Genomic DNA, 25,147 nt, shown 5'->3' on the forward strand with positions numbered 1-25,147 from the left:
GGCCGTGCCCTGCCGCAGACATCACCCCACTTGGAAAGTCAGTGCTGGGCAATTAGGATACCCGGTGGTCGCCCCCCGCGAGAACCCCGTAAATCACAATCGCAGCATTGTCGGGCTACAAACTCAGACGGGAGCGCTTATGAATTTAAGTTTGGAGAAGGAAAACGTGCACCGACACAACACGCTCCCTGTTCACAGCAGTAGCCAGGAAGGGGAAATGAATGGTGGAAGCTAAAGAGCCTCTGCCCGCCTCGACGGGCAGCGAGGGGTGCCCCTCCTCTCTCCCTTCCCTCGCCGCCGTGAAGAGCGACCCATACCCGGCAAATCTCCTAGTGGCGCCTGCCGCGGGCTCGTCCCCGATAAGCTCCTGCCCCGGGGCTGCGAGGGGCCACACATGGTGCGCGGCAGGTCCCCGGCGGCGCCCGGCGCCCCGGCGGCCAACAGCCGCTCGCTTCCTGGAGGGGACCGGGGGGGTGGGGGGAACCCAATGTATGGGGTGGGGGAATGCTGTTAGCAGCGCCTTGAGGGCTCGGCTGTCCCGGCCCGCGGCAAGTCCTGGTGGCTTTTCAATGGCGAAGTAGCCTTTGGCTCCGACGGGCTAAAACGACCTGGCTAGATGTGGGGCCGTCCCAGCCCCTTTTTGCACGAAGCCCTCGCGGCTGTACTCCGCGGAGATACAAAGCATGGCAAAGCCGGTCCCATCGCTCTCTTCCGTTGGCTGCAGGTCTGGGGAGGGAAGGGGCGCGGCTGCCCGCTTACTGGCGGCGGTGGCCCGCAGGCCCACCTTGCCCGGGGCCGACACGGCCAGGTGAGAGGCTGCGCCTAGCCCCCTCCGTCGCCAGCTGCTTCCGATGCCGTGCACCAGGCGTCCTTAAAATATAATCTGCCCGGTAACCATCAGCGCGCAGCGGCGAGAGCCCCAGAGCTATTGGCTATGCAAATCACGGAAGGGGCGGTGGCGCCCCAAACCCCGCGCCCGCGCGTTTAAGGCGGTATTGCGGCCCCGGCAGCCCACTCCGCGGCACCGGGGCGAGGGGGAGGCTGCCCCAGGGGATGCGCCCCTCGCAGGCATCGCGGGGCTGCCTTGTCCCTGTGCTCCGGCGACTCCCGTGCCCGACAGCGGGCAGCTCCTTCCGCCGCTGGAGCCTTTCTGCCTCTTAGCGGCCTGCGGCAGAGACCGCGCAAAGTTGACACACTTTCTAGGCGGCTTTGCGCGGGCCGAGAGGTAGGCACGGAGCGGAGGTGCTCCGCAGGGCGCAGCCGAGCGAGCAAGCCCTGCGCAAAAGGCAGCGGGGAGTATGCCCGGCCGTCGGGGCGCCGCGGGCGCGCACCGCCGGCTCCACGCCGTGCCCGCGGCCTGCCGCCTCCCAAAAGTGGCCGCGCAGCGGGGCAGTGCACCCAGGGTAGCAGTCACCGAGTGCGGGACGGGCTTCCCTCCCTCCCCCGTTCAGTCTCTCCCCCCCTCCCTCCCCCGCTGCGTTTCCTAGAAAGTTGTATCAGTGTGACCATGCAGTGCTAAAACAGCTCGTCTGCTAGCAATACGCGTATATACCGGGGGAAGCAGCGTTGCGATTATTGCTAGATTTCGCCCTGAAAACACTGCAAAACGCAACCCCCAAGAAGCTGCGGGATCTTCGGGTTTGCTTTTAGTCCGTAGTGGGCTCTTTTCCCCCGGCTGCAGATTAAGGGAGTGTCGGGGGGAGGAGAGGACATGCCTCTGGCACCTCGCCGAGGCAGGACATTGCATCCCTAGCCCACATAATCTCGATGAGTATGGGGGGAGCCCTTACTTTCTTGCAATAAGAACAGGGGAAAAAAGGCTATAGATTCAGGCTGGCCGCTGCAGAAGGAAAGTTTGGTCGCTGTAAAAAAGAAAAAGCAAAGCTGTCATTTGTGTGTGTGTGTCCCTATACAAGGGCCTCCTGGTTCCTTGTTAGCTTATAGAGAGGAAAAAAAAAAACGCGTTTGATGTTACGTCTGACCAGCTGCTGTTCTCCATAATAACAAGAGAGAGAACTGCTTGCCCTGGCGAGTTGCGTCACTTTGCTTCAACTTTAGGCTAGAAATCAAGAAGAGAGGGAGAGACGAGTTTCAGGGGAGGCAGGAGCGAGCTGGAAAGCCCTGCCGTCCTCCTCCCACCCACCCCTCCTCCTTTACCCCTCTTCTTTCCCCACCCCTTTCCCCCCCCCAAAAAAAAAAAATTTTCCATCAGAGAAAGAGGGAGATCTCTTTGGAAACATGGAGCTGCTGTGCTGCGAAGTGGATCCCATGAGGAGAGCGTTGCCCGACCCCAACTTGCTCTACGACGACCGCGTTTTGCACAACTTACTAACCATAGAGGAGAGGTATCTGCCCCAATGCTCCTACTTCAAGTGCGTGCAGAAGGACATCCAGCCCTTCATGAGGAGGATGGTGGCCACTTGGATGCTGGAGGTTTGTCTTTGGGGGCGCCCCTTTCCCCCTCGTTTCCCCCCGCGCCGCGGCTCCCCGGCGCCCCACGGGCTGCCCTCCCCGGGCGCCGCAGTCGCTTCCTCCCGCCCCTTGCTTCTCGCCCCTCCGATCGCGATGGGGTGGGTGGGTTTTGTTTTTTTTCTTTTTTTCCTCCTTTTCCTGCCCCTGCTGGGTTTGCCGGCGCCCGCCTGGGTGCCGTGGGGGAAGGGGCGCATCTCGCAGCTCGTGGTGGGAATGGCCCTTGCGGGGGGTGTCGGTCCTGCAAAACGGGGTGCAGGCAGGGAGGAAGCGGCGGTGGGGGGTGTGTGTGGGGGAGCTGGAAGAGGCGTTTGCAATTAAAAAGTAAAGAAATGCCGCCTGCGGTTCCCGGCGGCTGCAGCGCCCGAGATTGAGACTTTTCGTGGGAAGGGAGCTGCCCCCGGGGCAGGGCGAGGGAAAGGGGGTGATCGGTGCCCCCTGCATTTTGCCCCACAAGTATTTCAGTGCCCACGTATGCAGTGGTTAGGACGTGCCTTTTTTCGCCATGTTGCGCTGCATGCAACTCTGCTCGGAGACGCTGAGCCCGTCTTCCCCCCACCCCTTCCTTAGAAGGGGCTCGGAAATGCCCCATAGCCCTGCCCCCCCCCAGCCTGGCCAGCGGCTGCCGGGCAGCCCGAGGGGGTGGCAACACCCTTCCGTCACCCCAAAACTTACACAGGGCGACTGCGGGTCCATTTCCCTGCAGACTTGCCTGCTTTGCCCTGGCCCCACCATCATCATTTGCCCCCTGGGATCTCCTTTGAGGGGGACTTTTTCCAGACCACCCCCCAGGGCTGAGAAGATCAGACCTTCCGCTTAGTTTTCATGTGCGATTTGTGCTTTTTCTCGCCGGTCTCGATTTTTGGTAAATTTTTGAAATAATTTTTTTCTCGCTAAAGGGATCCAGGCTCCTCGAGCTCTCCCCACCCCACCTCGCCCTCGCTGAGTCTCCCGTCTGCCTCCTCCCCCCTCGGCGGATCGCGGGCGTAGGGCTGGGGGACACCCCCCGGGGGAATTTTTGCAATTGTCGGAAACGATGGGGGACCGCCCTGGGATGCCGCCAGGACCAAAACCGGGACCCCCGGGGCAATTTTGATATTTTTATCGATTTTTTGAAAATATGACGAAATCAAAAAAAAAAAGGAAAAAAAAGAAAAATTGGGTCGCAAAAAAAAAAAAAAAAGAGTCGGCGGCTGCTCGCTTACTGCTGGATGGGGCTTTTCGGCTCTCCCACACAGTGTCTTGAATTCATTTCTTACTGAATGAACTAAAGGAATGTGAAAGCCAATTGACAGCCTTCCCAGCCTCTCCAGAGATCTCCCCCTCCCCCCAAATTTAGCTCCCCGGGAAACAAAAATAGCAGGAGCTGTAGCACAGATCCCATTATTTTTATGGGATCATTTATTTATTTTTTCTCTCATCTCTTACTCTCTTCCCTCCCCCCACCACCATGCTCCCCTCCCCATGCTCCTCACTTGCAGGTCTGTGAAGAGCAGAAGTGTGAAGAAGAAGTTTTTCCTCTGGCCATGAATTACTTGGACAGATTCTTAGCTGTGGTGCCCACTCGAAAGTGCCATCTGCAACTGCTGGGGGCAGTGTGCATGTTCCTGGCCTCCAAGCTGAAAGAGACAATCCCCCTCACAGCAGAGAAACTGTGCATATATACGGACAATTCCATCAAACCCCAAGAGCTGCTGGTAAGCAGCCCCCTTCCACCTTTGGCACACCTCATCCTCTCTCCATCAGCTCTCACACTGACAGCCTTTTCCTTCTCTCTCCCCTCCTTCCACAGCAAACCATCACTTTTGCCCCCCCCCTTTAAAATTACACTTTCCATGTTTTTTTACGCTTTGTGAATCGTCAAAAGCGCTAAAGACACCCAGGTGACTGAAAGGGGTCGATCCAAAACTGCAGGCACCCAATTCCTTTGGTGGCGGTGGGAGGAGTACTCTTCCTGTTGGTTCTGGCTTTCCCAAAACTGCCTCCCGCACAGTATGCAGCCCCTTTTCCCATGCAGTTCCTTGGCACAGCAGTTACGGAAGTGCTCCTGGAGGGGATCTGGCGGGCTGGCTTTTTTTTTTTTTTTTCCTTGACGTATGCGCATTTTTCTGCAGGAGGTGGAAAGGCGCACACCCACACACGCCCACACACACCCACACACATACACATATAAGTGCATGGGTTTCAGCGGGAGCGATGCGGCCGCGGGGCTGGCAGCGCCCCGGAGGGGCTGCGCGGAGTGGTGCGGGACGGCGCGGCGCGGCGCGGCGCGGCGGCGCCACCTGGCGGCAACCACGCGCGCCCGCGCATGACTTCACCCGTTGAAGCGCTGCCAGCACCGCTCCCGCCTGGCAGCCGTACTCCTGCCAGCAGCCGGGGAGAAGCCGGGCCCTGAGCAGCCTGCCGCCGGGGGAGGCCCCCAAAACTCTTCCCAAGAGCATGCAGTCCGAGCAGGGTCCGGGCCCATGCACCATGCAGCCAATAAGTGGCTGGTCCGAGCACTGCTTTAACCACTGGGAAGTTGTGGCCTTGTTCTGGCGGCTTTTGTGAGTCTGGTTCCCAGTAGGTTATCAGCCAGGCAGGTGGCACGATGGAAAGCGTGGTCGAACATCGCTGCAAATGAAACACCATGCCTTATTGAGGAGTTCAAGATCAGATCTGACATAGCGAAAGCAGAAACAAAAACAACTGAAATCACTTGATGTAATAATTAACATTTGCAAAGCACTTCAGTGTGCAGTGCAGCAGGCAAATATTAAGCCTTTTGATGAGTTGTACATTCAGTCTGTTCTCACAGATCCTAGTGAATATGCGTAGCAAGACGAATCCCATGAGAATTTCTCCTGTGAATCACTCAGCAAAGCCAGTGGGAGTTCCCCACAGGGAGGGGCTGGGAGCTCAGGCCGCGGCAGAATAGAGCTTTGCACTGCAAGCTCTGTCATGGCTGTCACAGACATTAGGTGTCCCACTGATGGGACCATCTGTTAAACACTGTGGCCCCAGTGCAAGAAGACTCCGAAAGATGTGCCTGTGTTTCTGTGTCACATGGAATTAAATGTGTTTAAGTGCATCCCTGTATCCAGCCTTCTGGATTAAGCATTTTTAGATTAGTCCATAGATAATGTAACTGTCATTATGTTAAAACATTTTACAGGTATTTTTTCAAAAAGAAGCATCTGTTTTCTGAGGCCTGTTACATATGTGAATGTGAGATTTTTCAAGCTATGGAGGGCTCTGTCATAATCCAGCAGGAATGTCTGTAGGAAAGGATGCCCGCTGTTAAAGCAGGCATCTATTCAGAGAAACGACTGCAGAAATGGCATTGTGGGGTTCATGTTTATGGTTTCTCAGCAACGCTGGTTGACATCTTCTCAGCTGCAAAATTAAAGGACATTTTTTTCGACTTGCCAGCTCTACAAATTTAGCTGGCGCTCCCCGTCACGCTGGGCTTCATCAGGCTAATGCATCATCAGGACTCAAGAATCAGGACATGGAATTTAGTTGATAGTTAATAGTTGATGCATGAGACAGAAATGAGTCCAAGGCCAGAGCTTAGAGCTTTACTCATTCTCCAGGGTGCTGTAAGGTATTCAAAACTTGTTCTAAATTCTGAAGCATGCAGATCTAGGCCTGTCTGAATCCTTGGTCAGATCTGTTGATTAGGTGCCATTTTTACATGTAATCACGTTCCAAGGAATGGCCAGTCATTAAATATGCACCCAGGTTTTCCTTTGATTTCACTGGGAGCTTTGAATGTGCAAAGAATGTGGGGTTGGATTCTACATGATTTATTGACAGATAATTTACACAGGCTACTTCTTGGCACTGTTATGTGCATTTCCTTTCTGCAAAGCCTGTCCTGGAGTAGATTAAGCGCCATCAGATTTATCTGCAGACACTTTTGAAAACAGCTTTCAAGAGAATGTCATCAAGCTAACTTTCCCAGTTTTGAAAAAAGAATGTATATCTAGGATATTTTTGTGCATAGTTATCCCTAGGGCTTTAAATGGCTATAAAGTAAGGACTATAACCATTTAAAAGAAGTTACTAGGAAAGGACCACAGTGACCTTGGCAATATCTAATTGCAGGCTAAACTTTCTGGGTGGGCATTCAGCACTGGATACAAAAAAAGTAAAATCTTGGCAGGAGCTGCCAGGTCTCATTATTTTCAGTAGAGCTTGACATTTCCAGTGTTAAAAAAAATAAAAAAATAAAAAGAATAAAGTCAACAACTTCAAAGCAGTAGGGGCATACTGAAAAAAATGTTTGAGCAAAACCATTTTAGCAGTGATATAATTACAATCAGGGAAATGAATAAAGATTTTTTTCAGGCTTGCTTATGGTTTTTCTCCTCTTCTTATCCCCCTGCCCAGGAATGGGAGCTCGTGGTGTTGGGAAGATTGAAGTGGAATCTTGCTGCCATCACCCCACACGATTTCATTGAACACATTCTGAGGAAGTTGCCTCTACCTAAAGACAAGTTGCTTTTGATTCGGAAGCATGCACAAACATTTATCGCCCTTTGTGCCACAGGTATGCCAAGGTGCTTTGGGGATGCCTGCTGCTTACATTGTGATTAAAAATGCAAATTAGTCACTGGTCATACAAAGGCTCTTCATGTCTTCCATCCTTATCTGCTGTGGGAAGAGCCTGTTCATGCCAGTGGGACTCTTTGCATAGGGTGTTCTGGATCAGGCCCTGAAACCGTGTGTTAACACAATTCTTGTAATCCGGAGCCATAATGCACTTGCAGTTCTATTCCCATTAACATAGGTTCTGGTTTTGCAGTAAAGTCAGTAAGACAGGATTAGACCATATGATTTTCTATTTTGCCCATTCATTTATTTCTTTAAAGGGTTGCAGATCATTTGTAAGGACAGATACCTGTCCAAAATAATGTTACAGTATGTTAGCCCAAATTTTTTGTTAAACAGACACTGTCAGAGTAAAATACAAGATTACATTTGAACATGTGTGTGATACCACCATATTACCGAAGTAGAAGGAATGACAGTTTTAAAAGTAATTAATTTTTTTTTAAACATTTTGATTCTTCTCTAACTTCACTCCAAATAAGCAATGAAACTAGCCTGTTTGATAAAGAACCATTGTGGACCCCATTTGTCCTGTGTTTGGCTGAGTACAGTCTCTGAAGATTTAGATGAGAATAATTGCTTCTAAATGAGACTTTTAATTTATACCTATCTGTACAATGCTGTTGGGGTTTTTTTGCAATGATTTTTTGAAAATACGTGTATCCTAATTTTCATTCAAAGGACTAAATGCTAGACTACTTCTTTGGAGCTAGACCTGGAGCAAATAAACAGCATGCAGTGTTTTACAGGGTTATTGTGAAGTAGTATATGGCTTAATGTTTGAGTTCACCGCCGTTTGATACACTTAGTCTTTTGTAACAGGGATTACGTTCTACCTCTGTGTTTGCATGGACAAAGGAAAATGGGGTGCAAGTTTTGGGTATTACCAGGGTAATTTATATAATATATGTAATGTATGTAATATGTAATATAATATTTACTGCTATAGCTACTCCATATTATTTGGGATGTAGTAACTGTTTTTACAAAGCAGGCTGGTTTTCGCTGTCTCTGTTGATCAGTTTTAGCGAATGCTTGTATGGACTATGTAGGATAATGATAAGCTTTTTGGTTACCAAGATGCTAATGCCTTCCCTTTGTTTTCCACTGTTGTGTGATTCTTTTCAGATAAAATGCCATAGAACTCGATAGAAATATTGCTCAAAGTCTGCAGGATCATTCTTGGTAATTCTTCAGATGTTTCTGGCCTAATTAGCATTTTCCTTTAGGATTGATCTGCTATATCAGCTATATAATGGCTTTGCCTTCTCCCTCTACCCAGGATTCACACTACACTTTTTCTTATGGAAAAAGTGGTCTTTCTCATGCCCATTCCTCTGGATCTTCACACCATCAGCCGTAAGTCTTTCAACGTATCTGAATGTGTTCTTCGAAACCAGCCCAGTCCTCCCTCTCTTTTGTTGCTTTCATCTCGCAAAAAGTGTTTTGTTTATTTTGTTGTATCCCAGAGGACATTTTCCGGAGTGACATAGATTTCATTATGGATTTAACTTTTCAGACTCTAGACTCCAATCTCTCGCCCTTGAAGTTTTCCATATAACCAAACTACTGTAGGACTGTGGACCATAAAAATGTCTAAGTTCACGGCTTCTCTCGACTCTTTCTCCATGAATTCCTTGATGGTTAAAGCTCTGTGCTTTACTAGTCCATTTACTGATACCCAAAACAGCATCCCCTTTTCAACCCTCAACCAAACCATGCGATTCTCTCATGTGTTTCCCCTGTACAATCCCCTTTTCATGTTATATGTTTCAAATGCATGAATCGGAGTTCTTTACATGCAGTTTGATGAGGCAACAAGTCAGAGTTTCCTGTCTTGCAGGTGATATGGAAAGACTTAATTGACTGCATACGGACCTTCCTGAAAGACAGGACATCATGGTGCCAGTTGTGGATTTTCTTTTCTTCCCCTGCCATTTTCCACAAACTGCTGTGATGACATTTCCTTTTGAGTAGTGCTAGCAACCACTGCAGCTTTGAAAGCAGAGATCTTACCCAAGCCCGCATTTGCAGTTTTCTACCTCATTCCCAGTTTACTAAGAAGCTACTACCTCCATATACAATGTTATTTGCATTATAAACATGTCATGTTATTACTACGGTATTTCTCTTTCACTGCCAGTCTTCTCAAAGTCATTCTTACCCTCCTCTGTGAGGAAAAGCCCCTTCTCATCAGACTTCCTTCCAGCTCCAGTTGTTGTTTCCTTTTCTGATTTGGTGCAGAGCTCTCATCAGCCACTGCATTTCTTCTTTCCCTTTCTGCCTCAAAGTTTCTGCCCTCACCCAGCTTGCGTTGAGCCTGCTGTTTCATTTCCCCATTTGCCTTTTCTTGGCAAGATGACCTCCCTTGACATATTGCTGCCTCTTGCCTTACTCTCTCCATGCATGTTTTTAGCCTGGTTTTGACTCTCTCCTATTACCAGACTTGACCTTTCCTGGCTGGCTCATGACCTTAGTCTTGAGCACGGCAGTGTCTCTCTTTTGACTTCCGATTCATCTCAGTGCAGTTTTCTCTGCTCCCAAGTACTTTTTCTTCTTTAGTGTCTTATGTAAAAGCTGGTGCATCTTGAGCATTCTTTCTCTAGCTTAAGTCTAGCTGCTCTAACCACTTGGTTTTAATTTCCCAGTAAAAGCTTTGTACAAGAAATTCCCACGTGTTCTCTGCTTTCACAGAACTGGTTGTGATCTTGGTCTTACAATACTTTGTGTCAGCAGATGGAGAGGGAAGCATTAATGGTTCTGGGAAGGGGTACCGATGGGTTGTTGGGTTCTGTGTGATGCTCAGGGTCATTTTAATACTCATATCAATTCTCCTTTCCATTTGAATGTTGAGCAAAAGGAAATGATACTCATTTCTTTTGTATATTCTTCTCAGTCATGTTTTACCATTTTGGCTCTCCCCTCTTTTTCTGTCTTCATTTTGAGCCCGGTTTCTAGAGCAAGCTGCGTAGATATAAATCCAGATCCTCTTCCCACTTTGTGTAATTATTAATGATTCACATGAATATGAGAACATACCCTCTTTGCCACTGGTCCCATCTGAACACGCTGCTACCAAACAAGACAGAAGCTCACTCTATGGAGTGCTTCTGTGCTTCCCCTGCTCTGCACTTGTCACACTTTCTGAAGCCTCAGTCTCAGCCAGAAGGGTCTGGAAACAGAGCTCCATCCTCAGCCTCTCTCTGCCTTAATGCTTCCAAAAGCAGTGGCTGTGTGAACAGGAGACTGTGTGATAAGAGCATATAGACGGACAGTCACTGATATGTCCTAGTCTTTTGCCATGTCATTTGTTTTCTCGTCCCACTGATTGATTGCTACCTTTGGATGAAATCTTCTTCAGGAGTCTTCTGAATTTTAAAGGCATTAAAGGCTATGGCTAAACTCCCTGTCCTAACCATATGGCTCACGATAATACCAATGCTTACCTCTTTTTCAGCTTGGGAGGAGCCCCTGTTTATCAGTGAGGCTGATTCGGATGGTCCTGCTTGTGCTCTCTGGGATCATGTCACTTGGCCTTTCTGACCTTATCTCCAACTGTTCCATTGCTTTTCATCCTTCATTCCTCCTGCCTCGGACCCACCTCTGTCCCTTCCCACAGCGCTCCACAGTTTGGGACCATTTTCATGGGGATTGCCTGTTTTGCTTGCACTTCCCATGCTCCAAGCCACAGGATCGCTCTTGGAGCGATTTGTAACTGGGTAACAAGAAACCCAGTTACAAAGCGGTGTGCAGAACTTGCCACACTGCAGATGAGACAAGAACAGTTCGTTATTTCCCAGACTTTGGCTTGTCACTCACTTCTTCTTCCAGGTTGTTCTGAGTCACAAATATCTGGCTTCTCCCTTGTGCCATGTGCTCTTGTTGGAGACCGTATGTGCCACCGTTTTGGCACAGGATGCCCTTTTTCATCTCAGGACCTACAAGCGAACAGTTTTTTAGGCAGAAGAGGCTGTGCATATCAAGTTTTTGGTAAGAGAAACTCTGCATCTCTAGACACAAGCTCTAATGGAGAAACTAGTCACAGTGAGGAGGTTTTCAGTGTTAGATTTAAGTGACATGCAAAACCTGGAAGCACAATGCTTTGCCTGCTTGCAGAGATAGAAGATAACTGTGTAAATCCCAAACCTCAGCCCTTTGCGTGGTCTCTTTTATGCTTCAGCTGAGTCCCATGGCAGATGAGATGTTTCCATGGCAGACACAATGGAGCATCTCACAGACCAGAGGCTTTCAAAATCTGTGTCTGCAAAGAGCCTAAGAAAGAGGAGGAAAATTTCAGCTTTAACTCAGTTTTGTACTGTGTGCCAAACCTCTGCCCACTGTTACTGGGACATTCATCATCTACATTTGAAAGCTGAGAAGGCTTTTTTTTATATTATTCCTGGGCCAAATCCTGAAATCCTTACACAGGCAGAAGTCCTCTGGAAGTCAATGGGGGCGTTGTGTGAGCAAAGGCTGTGAGGTGAGGCCTGTAACCCTAGTGATCTGGAGGGTAACCACGCAGAATGCTTCATTACGCCAAGAGGCACGCTCGGCCTGCAGGACTCCTGCCGGGCACTTCTGTATGAATCGTTCCCCTTTTGGCCTGTGTCAGAGCCATTGGGCTCTGTCCCTGCAAAGGATAAAAGCGTGTTCCATGTTTTAGCTGGGACTGGCTCTTTGCAGAGGGAAAGAGGGAAGTCCACAGATGCTTTGCTTTGTGGATTAATCTCTCAGAAAGAAAATACATGCTGGGAAGTGGCAGTGGTTGCATGAATATTTCTTGCATGACATTTGTCAGAAGAAGGAGTAACCCACACCATTTTATTGGCAGACAAAAGAAGGCTCGTTCTTTTTCTTGGGGGAGGCTGCTTATATCAGTATATTCAGCTCTCCAGCAAAACAAATAAAGATCCTGTCCTCCTGCAGTTAATATTTCGCCCTCAACTTCCTTAGGATCAGGCTCCTACAATGTGATAACTTCATTGAGTAATTGCATAAGACACAGTAGATACCACATTGTCCCACCTGGAATCTCCCCTTGCTTTCCTGTGGTTTCTACCTAGGACTAACAGCGATTGATGTGAAGGTGTCACGGGAGCCATCAGCACACAATCAGCAGATGGGCAGGGCCTGTGAAGCATTTCATATGAGCAGACTTGCTCCTCAAGTTGTAGGACTCACCAAACCCAAGAAGATGAGGTGGAAGGAAGTGGAGGAGGAGAGCCTTTGCTGATAAGTAATTCCTGTGCTGTCGGACAAGCTGCCCTTCTTCCCACCAGCTTCACATCTGACCCTTTGGTGTTTCAAGCACTAACTAAATCCTGATCCTTCCTTAGGCCTCCTTACTAAAGGTGTAGAACAAATAAAATTAATAATCAGTACAAATAATAGTTGTTCAGAAATAGCATTTATGATCATCTAATAAGCATGTTATATTGAGTGCTCATCTGCTTTCTTATGTAGACTGTTCAGCATGTTTTCCTGTCTTTACCTCCGTTGAAAGGTTGTGCCGTAACACTAGCATTTAGGATGCTTTAGAAACATTTGTATAAAGGCCAAATTCTTTTTGCCTTATTCTAGCCTAAGAACAGAATTAGGTGTCTACCTCCTGCATGCTGAAACAGAAGCACTTATGTCTGCATCCTGTTTTGCTTGATAACTTTTGTTTGGTCATACTTGGCACTGGTATACCCTTTTTTTGAAATGCTAAGGAGTCAGTTGGTTTTGCCTTTAAAAGCAGAATAGTTACCATAGGGAAAAATTGCTGTGTCTTGTAGAAATATGAGAGCAAGAGACAAAGTGGCCAACACAGTTAAAGCCACCTGCATTTGAAAAAAAGCAGCACACTAACACTGAAATTGCCTTTGGATCAAAACAGGTGAGAAATAAATTCACTACTTAGGTTTTTTTCTTTAAACCTTTCTTTCAAACTTACTTGTTAAACTTGCTTGTTGTCATAGTAAAATCACTGTCTGGTTGAAATTTAAGGCTAGCTGAATTTGAGCCATTATCTTTTTGTGGGCATTTAAATATTATTTTATAAACAGAATTGATTACTGTCACGATTTTGTTCTCCTGATAGAGGTTACATTTCTTTTTTCTTTTCATGAGAAATTTTGCCTTCCTCAAGGCAGCAGCTCCCAGTTCTGCAACTGCAACTGCAACTCTGAAAACAAACCTATGTCAAATTCTAGAGATTAAAACTAGCTGTTAAAAAAACCCAAATCCAGAATAGTAACAAGGGTCATTGTAAGAAGCCACCTGGCTTTCGCACACTGAGCACGTTCAGCCTGGGTATTTGTCAGTGCTCCCTTTTCCTTCCGGCAGTTTTCCTTTATTGGCTGCGAGTTAGGGCTTCCCCTTACAGGACCTTCCCGGGTTGCTGCCTCTGGTTCCCTCCTGCCTCAGAGAGCCTGTCAAGCTTTCCTTTTCCTGGCTCTGAGGTAGCGTGGTCCACTGGATCCGCCTGCGAAACCCAGCCAGCCCAACAGCTCTGCAGCAGCACACAGGATCCTGGGACCTGACGCACAGCTGCGCTGGCTGCACGTTCAGAGCAGCATCCTTGGCATATGCACATGCATGCCCTGGCTGCCAGTTTGAGCTCTGATGCAGCGCGCATTTGCTGCAAAAAGGACATGGATTGTCCCAGCCGCCCTGGATTTACTCAGTAGCAATGTCTAGGAATAGGAGGTAAAACAAGTCCTGTTTTCTGACAATCCGTTCCTGTCGTTGGTGTGTTCGTATGTTCAGGTGCTCTCAGAACACACGTTGTCAGGCTGCTCCCTTTTCTTTCCCTGAGACCCATTTGTACTTTGCCTTTGAATTGCATAAATCACAGCAAAAGTTTGGAGTTGGAGCCTTTTCTCCAGTGCAGGCATTGGATCCCAGTTAACCAGAGTCACTTATACATCTGAAAGAAGGACTTAGCCCGTAGCCTTGCTTTAGATGTCTAGTAACAAGTGCTTTTTATAAGATGCCCTCTGTAAGTCAGTGTTTGTCATCTCCAAAAAGAATTTAAAGTAAAAGCATGTGTTTCAAAGTCAGATGTTTGTCCTCTCTCTCCTCCTTTTATTTTAATTTTTACTTAGCATCCAGGACATGCTTTTGACTTAACTCCAGGGACAGTTTTGCATGGGTGAAAACTGAGCAAGAATGGTGGGATTTGACTTGGTGTCATGAGGGGAACAGAGATAGAGGTTTGTAAGAGAAAATAATGTTGTATAAAAGCTTGTTTTGAATTTCTCGATGGAATGTAAGAGACCCGGAGGGGGGCTCTGTGTCCCCTCAGATCTGGTGCTTAATATTTATGCTGTCATTGCACCTTGACAAACATTTCACGTAGTTATTGCTTTTCTTGAATATGGAAATATGTTAATTACATTCTTTATTCCGCTGCCTGCTCTTTTCCTTAGCCTTTTCTATTCAACCCTCTAGGTGGCCCAGCACAATGTGGCTTCTTTTCTTTGAATGAGCTCTTTCCCCACTAATAGGGTCCAGGGTGATGTGGAGAACCATGTGCACAAAATTGGTGCACCATCCCCCACCCTTTTGTGGACATGTCAGGTTAAATTCATATCAGCAGGAGGGTCACTGCCATGATTTTCAATAGCGCGCGATGAGGTGATGACTTCAGACAATGGTGCCACACTCTCCAGTTGGAGACACTTGCCTCACCAGTTGCAGTAGTTAATTAATATGCTAAAAATAGAAGCCAGTGATACAAATCGCTGCCTGTTGTACAACAAAGACTGGGCACGTGTAGCTTTGATAGCCAAGTTTATGGTGCTTGTTATGGAGGGAAGTTAGTTTAGAGCTAGCAGCAATGTAAGACTTTCTGGATGCTGAGCTTTAGTCACTCTGGGCCTCTGGCCATTTGCTAGCTGTCTCATTTGCATTATGAATGACATTAAGGGAACTAACAAGGTTATTGGGCATAGAAATGTTCTCATGTGACCCCACGTGGAAGCAGACCTACAGCAGTGCTAGTTGGCAGGGGCACTATGGCTCTTTATTCAGCTTCTTAGGAAGACGGTTTCTGGGAGTACGTAACACAGAGATATAAAATAAACCACGAGACAACCGGCATTCAAATAACATGTCAGCCCCTTGGGGGCAAGGAGGTTGAGAGGGGAGGCTGGAAAGCTCCCCCTCACTCAGCCCATTGTACCCAGGTGGTGCCAAGCATTGAGCGCGAGGTGTACGAGCTCTCCGTTTTGCTTAGGGCCTCTCTCATTAGCCTCTCTGAGCAGCTCTGCGTGTGGATCTGCGGTGTGTTTGGTGGCACTCATGAGGGCCAGGGTCCACCTCGTCCCCGGAGTGGCTCCATTTCTCCTTCTTGCTGGCACAAGAGGATGGGTGAAAGAGGTTACAGCTTCACTCTTGCCCACTGCATCTTAGCTTCCATATGGGCTCTCCAAACTCTGGCAGAGCTTGAGAAGGTTTGACATATTTTTCTGCTACATCTTCCCCAAAACTTGAGGCAAGGAGGGATAAATTATGGCAAATCCATGGCTGCCCATAGTTTACCTGCATAATTAGGATGCAGTTTGCTATCCTCAAAAATTGAAGGCTGGAGTCACACCCCAAATTTGGGCCACGTTGGTCAAGTGTAACCTGGTTCACGCCAGTGCTGTCACACAGGGTTTGTGCTTGCCAGGTGGAGGTCTGAGTGTGTGCCTTGTCCTTGGCATTACATACCCATACGTAGTTCCGCAGGTATTGTGTCTCAGCTGCCTCACCTGGTCCTGTCCTGGTGGCATCAGCCCGCAGCATTGTGGCAGGATGGCAGCTGGTCCCCAGGGAGCTCTGCTGGGTGCCCACATGCGCCCAGGTGACACCCACCATGGTGAGGGGGCCTGCGGGAACTGGTTCCAGCTGAGGAGCTAGGCCTGAATAAGTGCAGTTTGTATGAGAGGAGAAACACCTCTGTTGAGCTTTATTTCTCTTCAATTCTTCTCTTTCATAATCTAAAGAAATGAATGGAATTACTCATGATTTATTCTGTGTAGATGAGAGCAGATTTTTGAGACACTAAGTCTCTTATATAAATGGTTTTTGAACATTTTTTAATTTTATAAACATTTTTTACTCATTTCACAGTCTGGGAGAAGACTCTAGACAGTCCCAAATGGATATATACATTTACATTTTTTTTTTTTTAATTTATCTGAGTTCTGGAACCATTCCATTTTTTCATATTGGACTTCATAAATAAGTGGTCCAGCTGTCACACTTCTTCCATGAAGCACTAGATGATACCAGACCAGTCCACAGGAGCAGGCCACTGCAACAGCCACCCAGAGTGAACTCCTGAGGCCCCTAGTCAACAGCAATGAGTATGAACAGGGGCAAAACGGCATAAAACAAGGGCCATTTTGAGCTTCTGTTTTCAAGCAGAATGCCTTGTCAAAAACAATTATATCCCTTTGTTTCCGGACTACTAGCCCTTGTCTCGCCCCTAGTCAGTCTGGATGAACAGGTGGACCAGGGTCCCAGTCTTACCTGACTTCTCTCTTCCTGATCAGTCCCAGGGACATACTTCAACATGGAGAGGAACGTGCCATCTCCACAGCTATTCTGGTATCTGCCAGCCCAGCATGTGGGAGACTAAGCAAAACTCTCCATGTATGTAAAACTTCTCTGGGTACACAGAAACCAACAGGAGTGCAGGACATGTGCTAGCTGAAGGGAGAATGCTTGAGATCTGTAGCAGAAGGGCAGTTTTCCATAACAATTCATTTCTGTAAATAGGCTGAATATATTCATAGCATTTTTTTCATATTAAGTATTACTTGGGCTTCCTCTTCCCTCTCCTCCAATCTCTACAAGTGAAAACTGGAAAAGAAGAGTTTGTTAATGAGTTATTGTTGAACTAAAGGATTTGCAAATAAGTTTCATTTTAGGAAGATATTTATAACCAAGAAAATCTCCTGGGAAAAAAGACAGATTAAACCAGTGCCTACAACAGTATCAAAAACCCATAAAAGGGCCTTATAAAGGTCACAACAACATTCAGTCTTATCCTTTTTTCTCTCTCAGTCTCCACAGATGCCTGAGAAGAAGTTTGGAAATGTATTTCAACTTGTTTATTAAAAAATGATAGTAATGACAAGTGTGGTCTTCTCTGTTTTTTCTGCGTTTATTTAGCTATGGGCTGTAAGTGTTCTGATTTCCTAATTGCAAAGATGCTGAACATAGAATGGTAAAGATGAATTCTTAATTAAGATTTCTTTCTTGGACAGTTTTTTAAGTGCTTGAGTTAATTAAGTCTGTAAAACTTGACTTGATTAAAAATCTCAGTTTAATCCTTTGTGATACCTTACTCCAGTTAGTTTCTGATTGTACATAGAGCTCTAACATGAGCAAGACCCAAATTTCTGACATAACCTACAGAAAGCGTCCCTATTCTTCTCTCTCCTTTTCTCTAAACTAAGAAAAACTATTAAAAATTGTCTAGGTTTTCTTTATGCATCAGTGAGAATAAAAGAACGAACTTCATTTCCATTTTAATTTGCAGGTCTATTACATCTCCTTTGGCTACTGGTGATGAGTAGTGTGACTAATGAGCTCAGTCAGAGCAAAATGAGTGGCACTTTTTCCTTTCTTCTACTTTCCCATTTTTTTATTCTTGGGTGTGGTTTTTATGTTGATCACCTCTGATGTTTCACAGCTTTTCTGGCTTGTGCTTGGACTAATTCTCAGATCTGTTCTTGCAGATTTTAACTTTGCCATGTACCCACCATCAATGATAGCTACTGGAAGTGTGGGAGCAGCCATCTGTGGCCTTCAACTTGATGATGGGGAAAGTTCACTCTCCGGCGACAGCCTAACAGAGCTTCTGGCCAAGATCACAAACACAGATGTGGTGAGTGTCCTGCACTGCTGTTTTTGTTTTACTTCTGAGAGCGCTGTGGAGAACTGGGTCATCAAACTTGGTCTGATCCCGAAAGCCCAGTTGAGCAAAGGAGTGGGGAGCTTCTTGAGCGGGGCACCCTTGCAGGGTTGGGCCCAGCACCGTCGTGGCAGAGCTTTGCATGTTCAGAACTTCATGGCCTCTTGTGAATCAGTTTTGATTCACGTTTTGCTTGGCGGCTGCATGGAGGGCAGATGGAGGGAGATCTCCTGCCTGCTCTGCCTCTGTCTGGCTGCGTGGTGGGTCCTGCTCTACCTGCTGGTGGTCAAGCCAGTTGCAGAGTGGGGAGTTGCCTTTGGCACCCTGCTGCGTGGTGACGTGAACATGCAGTCAGCACTCCCGTGTGGCATGAGATCAACTAGTATGTAAACCAGAACAGCAGTCCTGTGTGTGCAACCTTCAGAGAAACTGCTGTTTTGACCCTCATGAAGGTATCTTCTAAAAATCTTGAATTTAAAGGAAGTCAGTAATGAGCTAATCCTTAGCCACTGGCAGACCATGAGGCAGGCTGTCTGGTTTTTGTGCAGGGCATGATACACAGGAAGAAAAACTGTAACTCCACTAAGTTCACTTCATGCGGAGAACTTCTTGGGCTGTCAGAAAGCCTTGTTGTAAATAGCCAAGGTGAATGATGACAGTTAAAGGTGGCTGAGAAGTGAGTTTGGTGATCTGAGGTCAGCATCTAGCAGGCACATGAGAAAAACCAGCCCCTGGCGACTCCAGTTGACAGTCGGAGCGGAAAGTCAGGAGGACTGAAAGGAGCATTCAGAGTGATGTGCCTTGTTCCCCCTGGAGGTGGTCCTCAACATCTGGGCTGCTGTGTCAGTGGGGCACTGTGGAGAGAGCTTATGCTACTGCATATCAAAATTGCTTGATCTATGGATGAACAGGATTTTCATCTCTCACGAAGCTGACGTGTTTTGCCATGCTGAAATTCACTCAAAAGGAAAGAAAATTAGAATTTCTGAAATGCAGACCACAAATAAGATAATGCTTTTTTACTGTAAAAGTAGCAGTTTCCAGTGTATCATCCTTAACCTGTGTTAACTATAAATCCTTTTATTGCTTTTACTTTGTAGAGTAAATACTCTGTGCAATTATTAGATCTGTGATAACATTGTCAAGAGAAGCTCAGCTTTTTTTCTAACAAATGTTAGATTTTGGTTAAAAAGAAATAATCCAGTTTAACAAAAAGGGAAGAATTTCACTTTTTTTTTTGCTTTCATTCAGACTGAGCCTCATTTTAAAGTGCAGTTTTGGGGCTTCCCATTTCTGTTGTTTGGAGATGAGTTTTGCACAGAAAATGGAACATTTTCAATTCTGAACACTTATAACGTAAATCAAGTAGCTGCAGAAATTTCACATACACTCCTTTCAGTGTAAATGAAAATTTTTACTCTGATTTTTTTTGTGTGTGTCTGAAGCTCAGATGTGATACATAGCAATAAGTGGCAGGATCACGCAAGAAGAAAAATCCCAAATATAAATTCATTCATGTCCTGATGCAAGTAGTGCACAATGCTCATTTGGACGGTTGTTCCATTTAGATTGAGTTAATGGGATCTGTTAAGTTTACTTCATTGATATGGATAACAAGAACGCTTGGGAGTTATTGGCTGGAGGAAGCTTTGTCTCTGGATGTTTGTCTGTTTGGACATAACCTGATATTTTTGGATACCGCATCCAGCCAGTTATAAAACGTCAGGAAGTGTACTTGACATCAAGTGGGCAGATGTGAAAGGGTCCTCAGAAGACTGGACGGAGGAAGTCAAGGATTTGGGGAGAGCCTAAAATCATGTTAGCATACATGTCCTTCAGCCAAGTCTGTGAATATCCACAGAATAAGGAAAACAGTTGGTGCCAGCCATTAAGAGCTTCTTGTATAACTATCAGCAATCTTAATTCCAAGGAGTGTCTAAAAGGTGGACGTCCCACAGCCATGGTTTCGTTCATTATACAGCAACTCCAGGTTAAGTTGTTCCTACTTGGCTGCTGCTTATTCTCATGCTTGTTTTTGCTGACATGCACCCACAAAACTGTTCATGCCCCTGTGTCTCAAACCCCTCCTCGAAGGGATCCAGCTTAAAGAAGGGGGGAAGAATCACTTTTTGTAGTTTTGGAGTTAGGAAGTTGTAGTTGTAGATGACTTTTTTGTAGCTTTGGAGTTTGGAGGTATGCAGAGTGAAGGAAAAGAAAGTAATTGAAAAGTTTAGGGGGAACTTTATCAAGTTAGCGCCTGCTTCTGTTGCTGTGAAGCCAAAGGGAGCATGTCACTGCTTTCAAAAATCCCTGGGCAGTCCTTTGGACGTACCTTTTCTGAAGGCAGAAGCAAGTGGTGCTCAGGTACCACCAAAACCCGAACCCGGAACAGGTATCTCAGGAGAGTTCATTGCTTTGTCCCTGCAGTGCCTGAGTTGGAGAGTTTTAAAGCTTCATTTTTTCCATCATTAAACCATGTCCTCCACAATGGTGAACTCCGGATAAACTTCTCATCCTATTTCCACAGTATTCAGTACTTGTCAGAAGGGAGATGCCACAGTAGCCCTTGCTGACAGATTTGATGTATTTGGTGAGTTTTGACCCAGGATGGGTAACTGGGCTCTGCCTTTCTGGAGATGCCAGGGAGTGGCGCAGGGTAGTTCTTCATCTCCTCTAGGAGTTCCCTGGTGCAGCCACCAGGATCTTCTCCTTCCTTGCTCTTTCTCAGCCTGGGCAGAAGGTTTGGATTGCAGTGACAGCAAGCGGCTGATGATATTCAAGGGCTGCAAAGGTTGCATCATTAGGGTCTTGCAAGATACTTAGCTGTTCCTGGATTCCCAAGGAACAGGGAAGAGCGTTTTCTTCCCTCACCCACCATTTTTGCCAGCAAAGAGGTTTTGAGAGTTGCTGTCTGATACAGCCCTTGCCACAGTAATCTGTTCCTCAGTCACCTTTAGACTGGATGATTGCAATTAAATTCTGCACGGGGCTCCTTTTGGGTAACATTCAGAGACTCCAGCTAGCCTAAAATGCAGCTGCTCGCTTGCAAAACGACTTCTCCCAGCAGGGAGGTGAAACCCGCAGTTTTTTCCTCCTGCACCTCTTCAAGTGTTTCTGGCTGGTTTTTGTTTGGTGCCTTGTTGTTCCACCTGCAAATCCCTGCTTGAGTCCGGATCCTGGCTGGTTTGGAAGCTGATTTCCCATGCCCAGTTTGCATACTGGAGAGGTCGGTGAAGGCTTCTGGGGACACAAGAGAAGACAGAGCAGGGTGTCTTTCTGGTGGAATTTTCTTTCTTCTTGACCTTGTAGAGCCTATGTTAATTTGCCTTCAGAGCATGTTGCAAGCTTATTACACAAGACCATGTTTGAGGGGGAATATATGGCTTTTTTGCTGTCTGGGAAGTTTTCCCAGGTTCTCTTCCTTCAGCATTCATGATTTTACATTTTAAGCTCATGGTCTTCATTATAGGAGGTACTCAAAGCTTTCTTAGGAATCCTAATACTTCCTCGTTTAAGGTCTTGTAGCATGTTACAGTTTTGACAGACTATCTCTTGTGCTGAATTTTTCTATCCTGATTGTTTCAGTCTGAAAAAAAATATCTGCCAGAACAGCTCAGTAGTTCCTAAGTGATTAGAACAAAAAGGATGTTGTTCTTTTTATTGAAAAACTCTTCATGCCGTTTCTTTGAAATTCAGCAGATAGTTTTTTATGTCAGAAATGTGCTTTTTGCCACCCAGGTGAAAGTCTTCCCAAATTTGGGTGAGACTATATGCCTTTGGAAAAGAAATCACTGTTCCCAAATAACAAAGAACTCTAACATTTAGTAGTCACATCCTCTCCAAGAGTCTGTCTGCACTGGGTAGAGACAGTCTCTCTTCTCTTTGCTCCTCGTCTCAGCCCATAGTAGTGCAGACAGCTGCCAGAGTCTCCCTCAACCCCAAATTCAATACAAATGGAGCTTCTGATTAACTTAGTTGCTAAAATTTTGTTGCTGAAAGTCTATGGAGAACTTAGATGTGTAAAAATTTTTCAGTACATTTCCATGTGGCCAAATTTGGAAAATTTTCATTGATGTGGCAGAGATGGCCTTAGTGGAAAGTTTGTCTCCTGCAAAATTTGAAGTCCCTGCTCAACCAGAGGTCACTAGAATTTTTCACTTGGTCGAAATAGAGTATTTTTCATGAGCCAGGTTGGAAATGGCAGAAATGTTTTTGCAGATATTTTCCCTCTGTCTTTTGTGTGGAATCAGTGCCCAGGACTGAAAGAGTTCATCCCACATGTTAAAACTTGAGAGATATAAGTTACTGAAACCAGGGTCTTACAGAAGGATCCAGCAGTCTTAATAATAGGTAGTAGTATCAGCCTCATCTGTAAATTTTATTGTTGGAAGAAATGTACTGGCTAGATTGTGTAAGAGTTAGCTTAAGGCTGTGTTAATGAAGAGTAAAGACTATTGTAATATATTTTATGCTGGGACTTAATTAAAGTTGAATGAACAACTTCAGCTCTCTCACTTCCCAATTTCTGATGCCTGAAAGCTGTTCCTGCAGTGAAACAATTAATTCCTCTTCACTGTGTGAAGGATTTTGTTTTCAAAGAGGAGGTTAGGGAAGAAGAAGGATCTAGAGCTCTTGGGCTTCAGTAGCATCACATGGTGGAGAAGAGAGTTACATTTCTGCAAGGAAAGGGTTTTTGCCTTCTCGTGCCTGCCTCCTCATCAGCTTCAGAAGCGTGCAGGGAGCGAGGGGAGAGCCCTTCCCGCCAGCTGCTCCCGGAGGCAGAGCCTGGCAGGATTTGCTACCCTGCTGCAGTAGCAGGGGGTTCGCGTGAGTCCCCTTATGTTGCAGCCAGCCTCCCAGCTCGGTTTGTGAATAAAATCAGCTTTGCTACTTCTCAGCTCAGGAAGCCTGAGGAATGCAGGGACATTTCCTGGATTAGCCAGCCTGGATGCTCCCAGTCTTTGAAACTACTTTGAGTTACTCAGGAGCAAGGAGGTATCTTAAAACCCCATCAGGGAGTAGATTTTTTTTTTTTTTTTAAGTGATTGCCTAACACAGAAAGAGCTGATGTGATTTTTTCATTGGCTTTCCAAAAAATTTCACTTTGAGGTGAAACTGCCAAGTTTCAGCTTCAAAGGTAAAAGTATATGAAAATAGAGAATGATAATGAAATCCTGATGCAACTCAACTGCAGTGAGGTTTTCTAAATTTCTTCTCTTTGGTAATGATAATTTGAGGGTGTTATTTGCTAGGAAATAGCTATACCTGGGCAGCATAAACCGAGAGGCTGAAATCAATGGAGTTATTTTAGATTTATACTGGTGTAACTGAGAGTGGCATTTGGCATGAAGTGCTGTTATGTTTTTAATGGATGTTTCATTAAGAACTAGATCAAAAATATGTTGTTAATAAACAGCATTTAATTTAGAACCCTGCTGTTGGGTAAACAAACAATCAATACGCGAGTGTTTCTTTCACAAACACAAGGGCTAAACACTGATGTCAGTTATCCTTGTATGAATCCAAAGCAGTGTTCTAGATTTCAGAGGAGATATTACAAGGTACCATGCCAATAGCATTTTAGCGATAACAGTTATTTCTGATAAGTAGCTGCCCTGGACCATTTGGTAGAGGTTGAATTGCAGTCTGAAGAGAGGGTGACAACTGGGCCACACAAAGCTCAGTTTCATTACTGCTTCCAGCTACCAAAATAAACACCAGGGAGCAACCCTTGGAGAAACTGAGAAGCCCAACAGCACTATAGGTAGTGAAAGTAGCTGTATCTGGTATATCTGAATTGCCTTTTCTGATCATTAGTGCTCCAAAGAGTCAATAAGAGTTGGTCCAGCCCAGCCTCATGCAGTGCTGTAGGACAGTGGTTGTATGTTCTGCTCTGTTTTGCTACAGGAGGGTGGGAACATTTCCTTTGTTATTTCTTGAAGAGGAAAGGAGAGACTGGTGGGCAAAAAGTTTTAAAAAAAGCTACTCGTAGGAAGTGAACTGAGTTCCCCGTGCATCTCTTGGTGGATTGTTTCAATGGAAAAATAAAAACCCAGGAAGTCAGGAATTTTCATAGCATCCCAGAGCAGCATTCCAGTGAGTGCAGTATCCTGTCTCCAGTGCAACCAGCTGCTTTGGAGGAGGCCATGAGCATCCCTGCCTCTGCTGCCTACAGCTGCATGATATGAGGAGTAGCCCAATGGCTAAGGCACATGCCTGGCCCTCGGAGGACTTGTGACCAGTGTTCTGCTTTGCTGTAGGTCTGCATTGGGCAAATCTCTCTCTTCAGCTCCAGCCATTAGAAGAGCAACCATTATCTCAGGGTGTCCACTTGCTGTTCATGCGTCTGGCAACTGCCTCTCTGGTCGTTCCTGGAAGCATCATCATACATCACATGTGGGTCATGCATGCTCTGACATGGTCACTGTTTGCATCTCCCTGAGTCTGCTCCTGAGCCTGCCCTTAAGTTCTCTTGTGCCCCAGCTCTCCACGGGGAGGAGAGGTATATTAAGGGATCTGAAGAGCTCAAGAGACTACTGCAGTGGTATGTAGGTGAGGACTTACCTGTTCCAAAGCACCTTGGACCAGAATTTTGTAGGTTAAAGTCAATGAGAATTAGACACATAATTATGTTTTAAAGATAGCCTGCTTTGAGCAGAGGGTTGAACTAAATGACCTCCGGAGGTCCCTTCCAACCTAAATCTTTCAATGAGTCAAAAATTACTATTTCATATTAAAAATACATTCAGTCTTCATCATCCTTGATAAAAGCTGACAAGGTTAGATTCCAAATTAAGTTGGTTGTAGTTATTTTTGTTACAAACTTTGTAGGATGATAGCAGCCAGAAGGGCTGGCCACATTCACGCTGTGTGATAGAGAGGGTTATATGCCCACATAATGAGCAGCTTCCTAGAGCTCAGCTGTCAAGGCTGGAGTCAGGACCAAATGAGTGGTTCTCCAGCGTCATCATTAAGGAAAGGATTTTCAGGCAGAGCCTGCATGTAGTTTGGTACATGGGTACAAGTCCATTTTAAAAGTTTGTTCCCAGATGGGAACTGGTGTGTTCTGTGTGGTTTTGAAAATTCAAAGCATATTTATGAGCCTGAGGTAGAAAGAAAAAAGGAACCAAGCTATTATTAAAGTCATATCAAAACAGCTGGCTGTGAGTCCTTGAAAATATGGAGTCAGGC

General features: G+C 46.2%; 1 protein-coding gene across 8 annotated transcripts in view; it reads left to right on the plus strand.

Annotated features, from left to right (window-relative positions):
- The first annotated feature begins 1,006 nt into the window (after positions 1-1,006).
- Positions 1,007-25,147, plus strand: part of CCND2 (cyclin D2) — a 50,617-nt gene continuing 26,476 nt past the window's right edge. For 4 of the 8 annotated variants that reach the window (XM_026076967.1, XM_026076961.1, XM_026076965.1 and 1 more), the window contains exons 1-5: positions 1,007-1,225; positions 2,213-2,433; positions 3,951-4,166; positions 6,844-7,003; positions 17,781-17,929. In XM_026076967.1, the coding sequence (XP_025932752.1) occupies positions 2,239-2,433; positions 3,951-4,166; positions 6,844-7,003; positions 17,781-17,929 (720 nt within the window). In that variant the 5' untranslated portion in view covers positions 1,007-1,225; positions 2,213-2,238. Of the gene's footprint in view, positions 1,226-1,557; positions 1,650-2,084; positions 2,434-3,950; positions 4,167-6,843; positions 7,004-12,128; positions 12,944-17,780; positions 17,930-25,147 lie in introns of those variants that run through there. The other 4 variants (XR_003255373.1, XM_026076964.1, XM_026076963.1 and 1 more) reach the window with 4 other exon arrangements.

Source organism: Apteryx rowi, unplaced genomic scaffold (assembly GCF_003343035.1).
Source record: "Apteryx rowi isolate R43461 unplaced genomic scaffold, aptRow1 scaffold_445, whole genome shotgun sequence".
Lineage (NCBI taxonomy): Eukaryota > Metazoa > Chordata > Aves > Apterygiformes > Apterygidae > Apteryx > Apteryx rowi.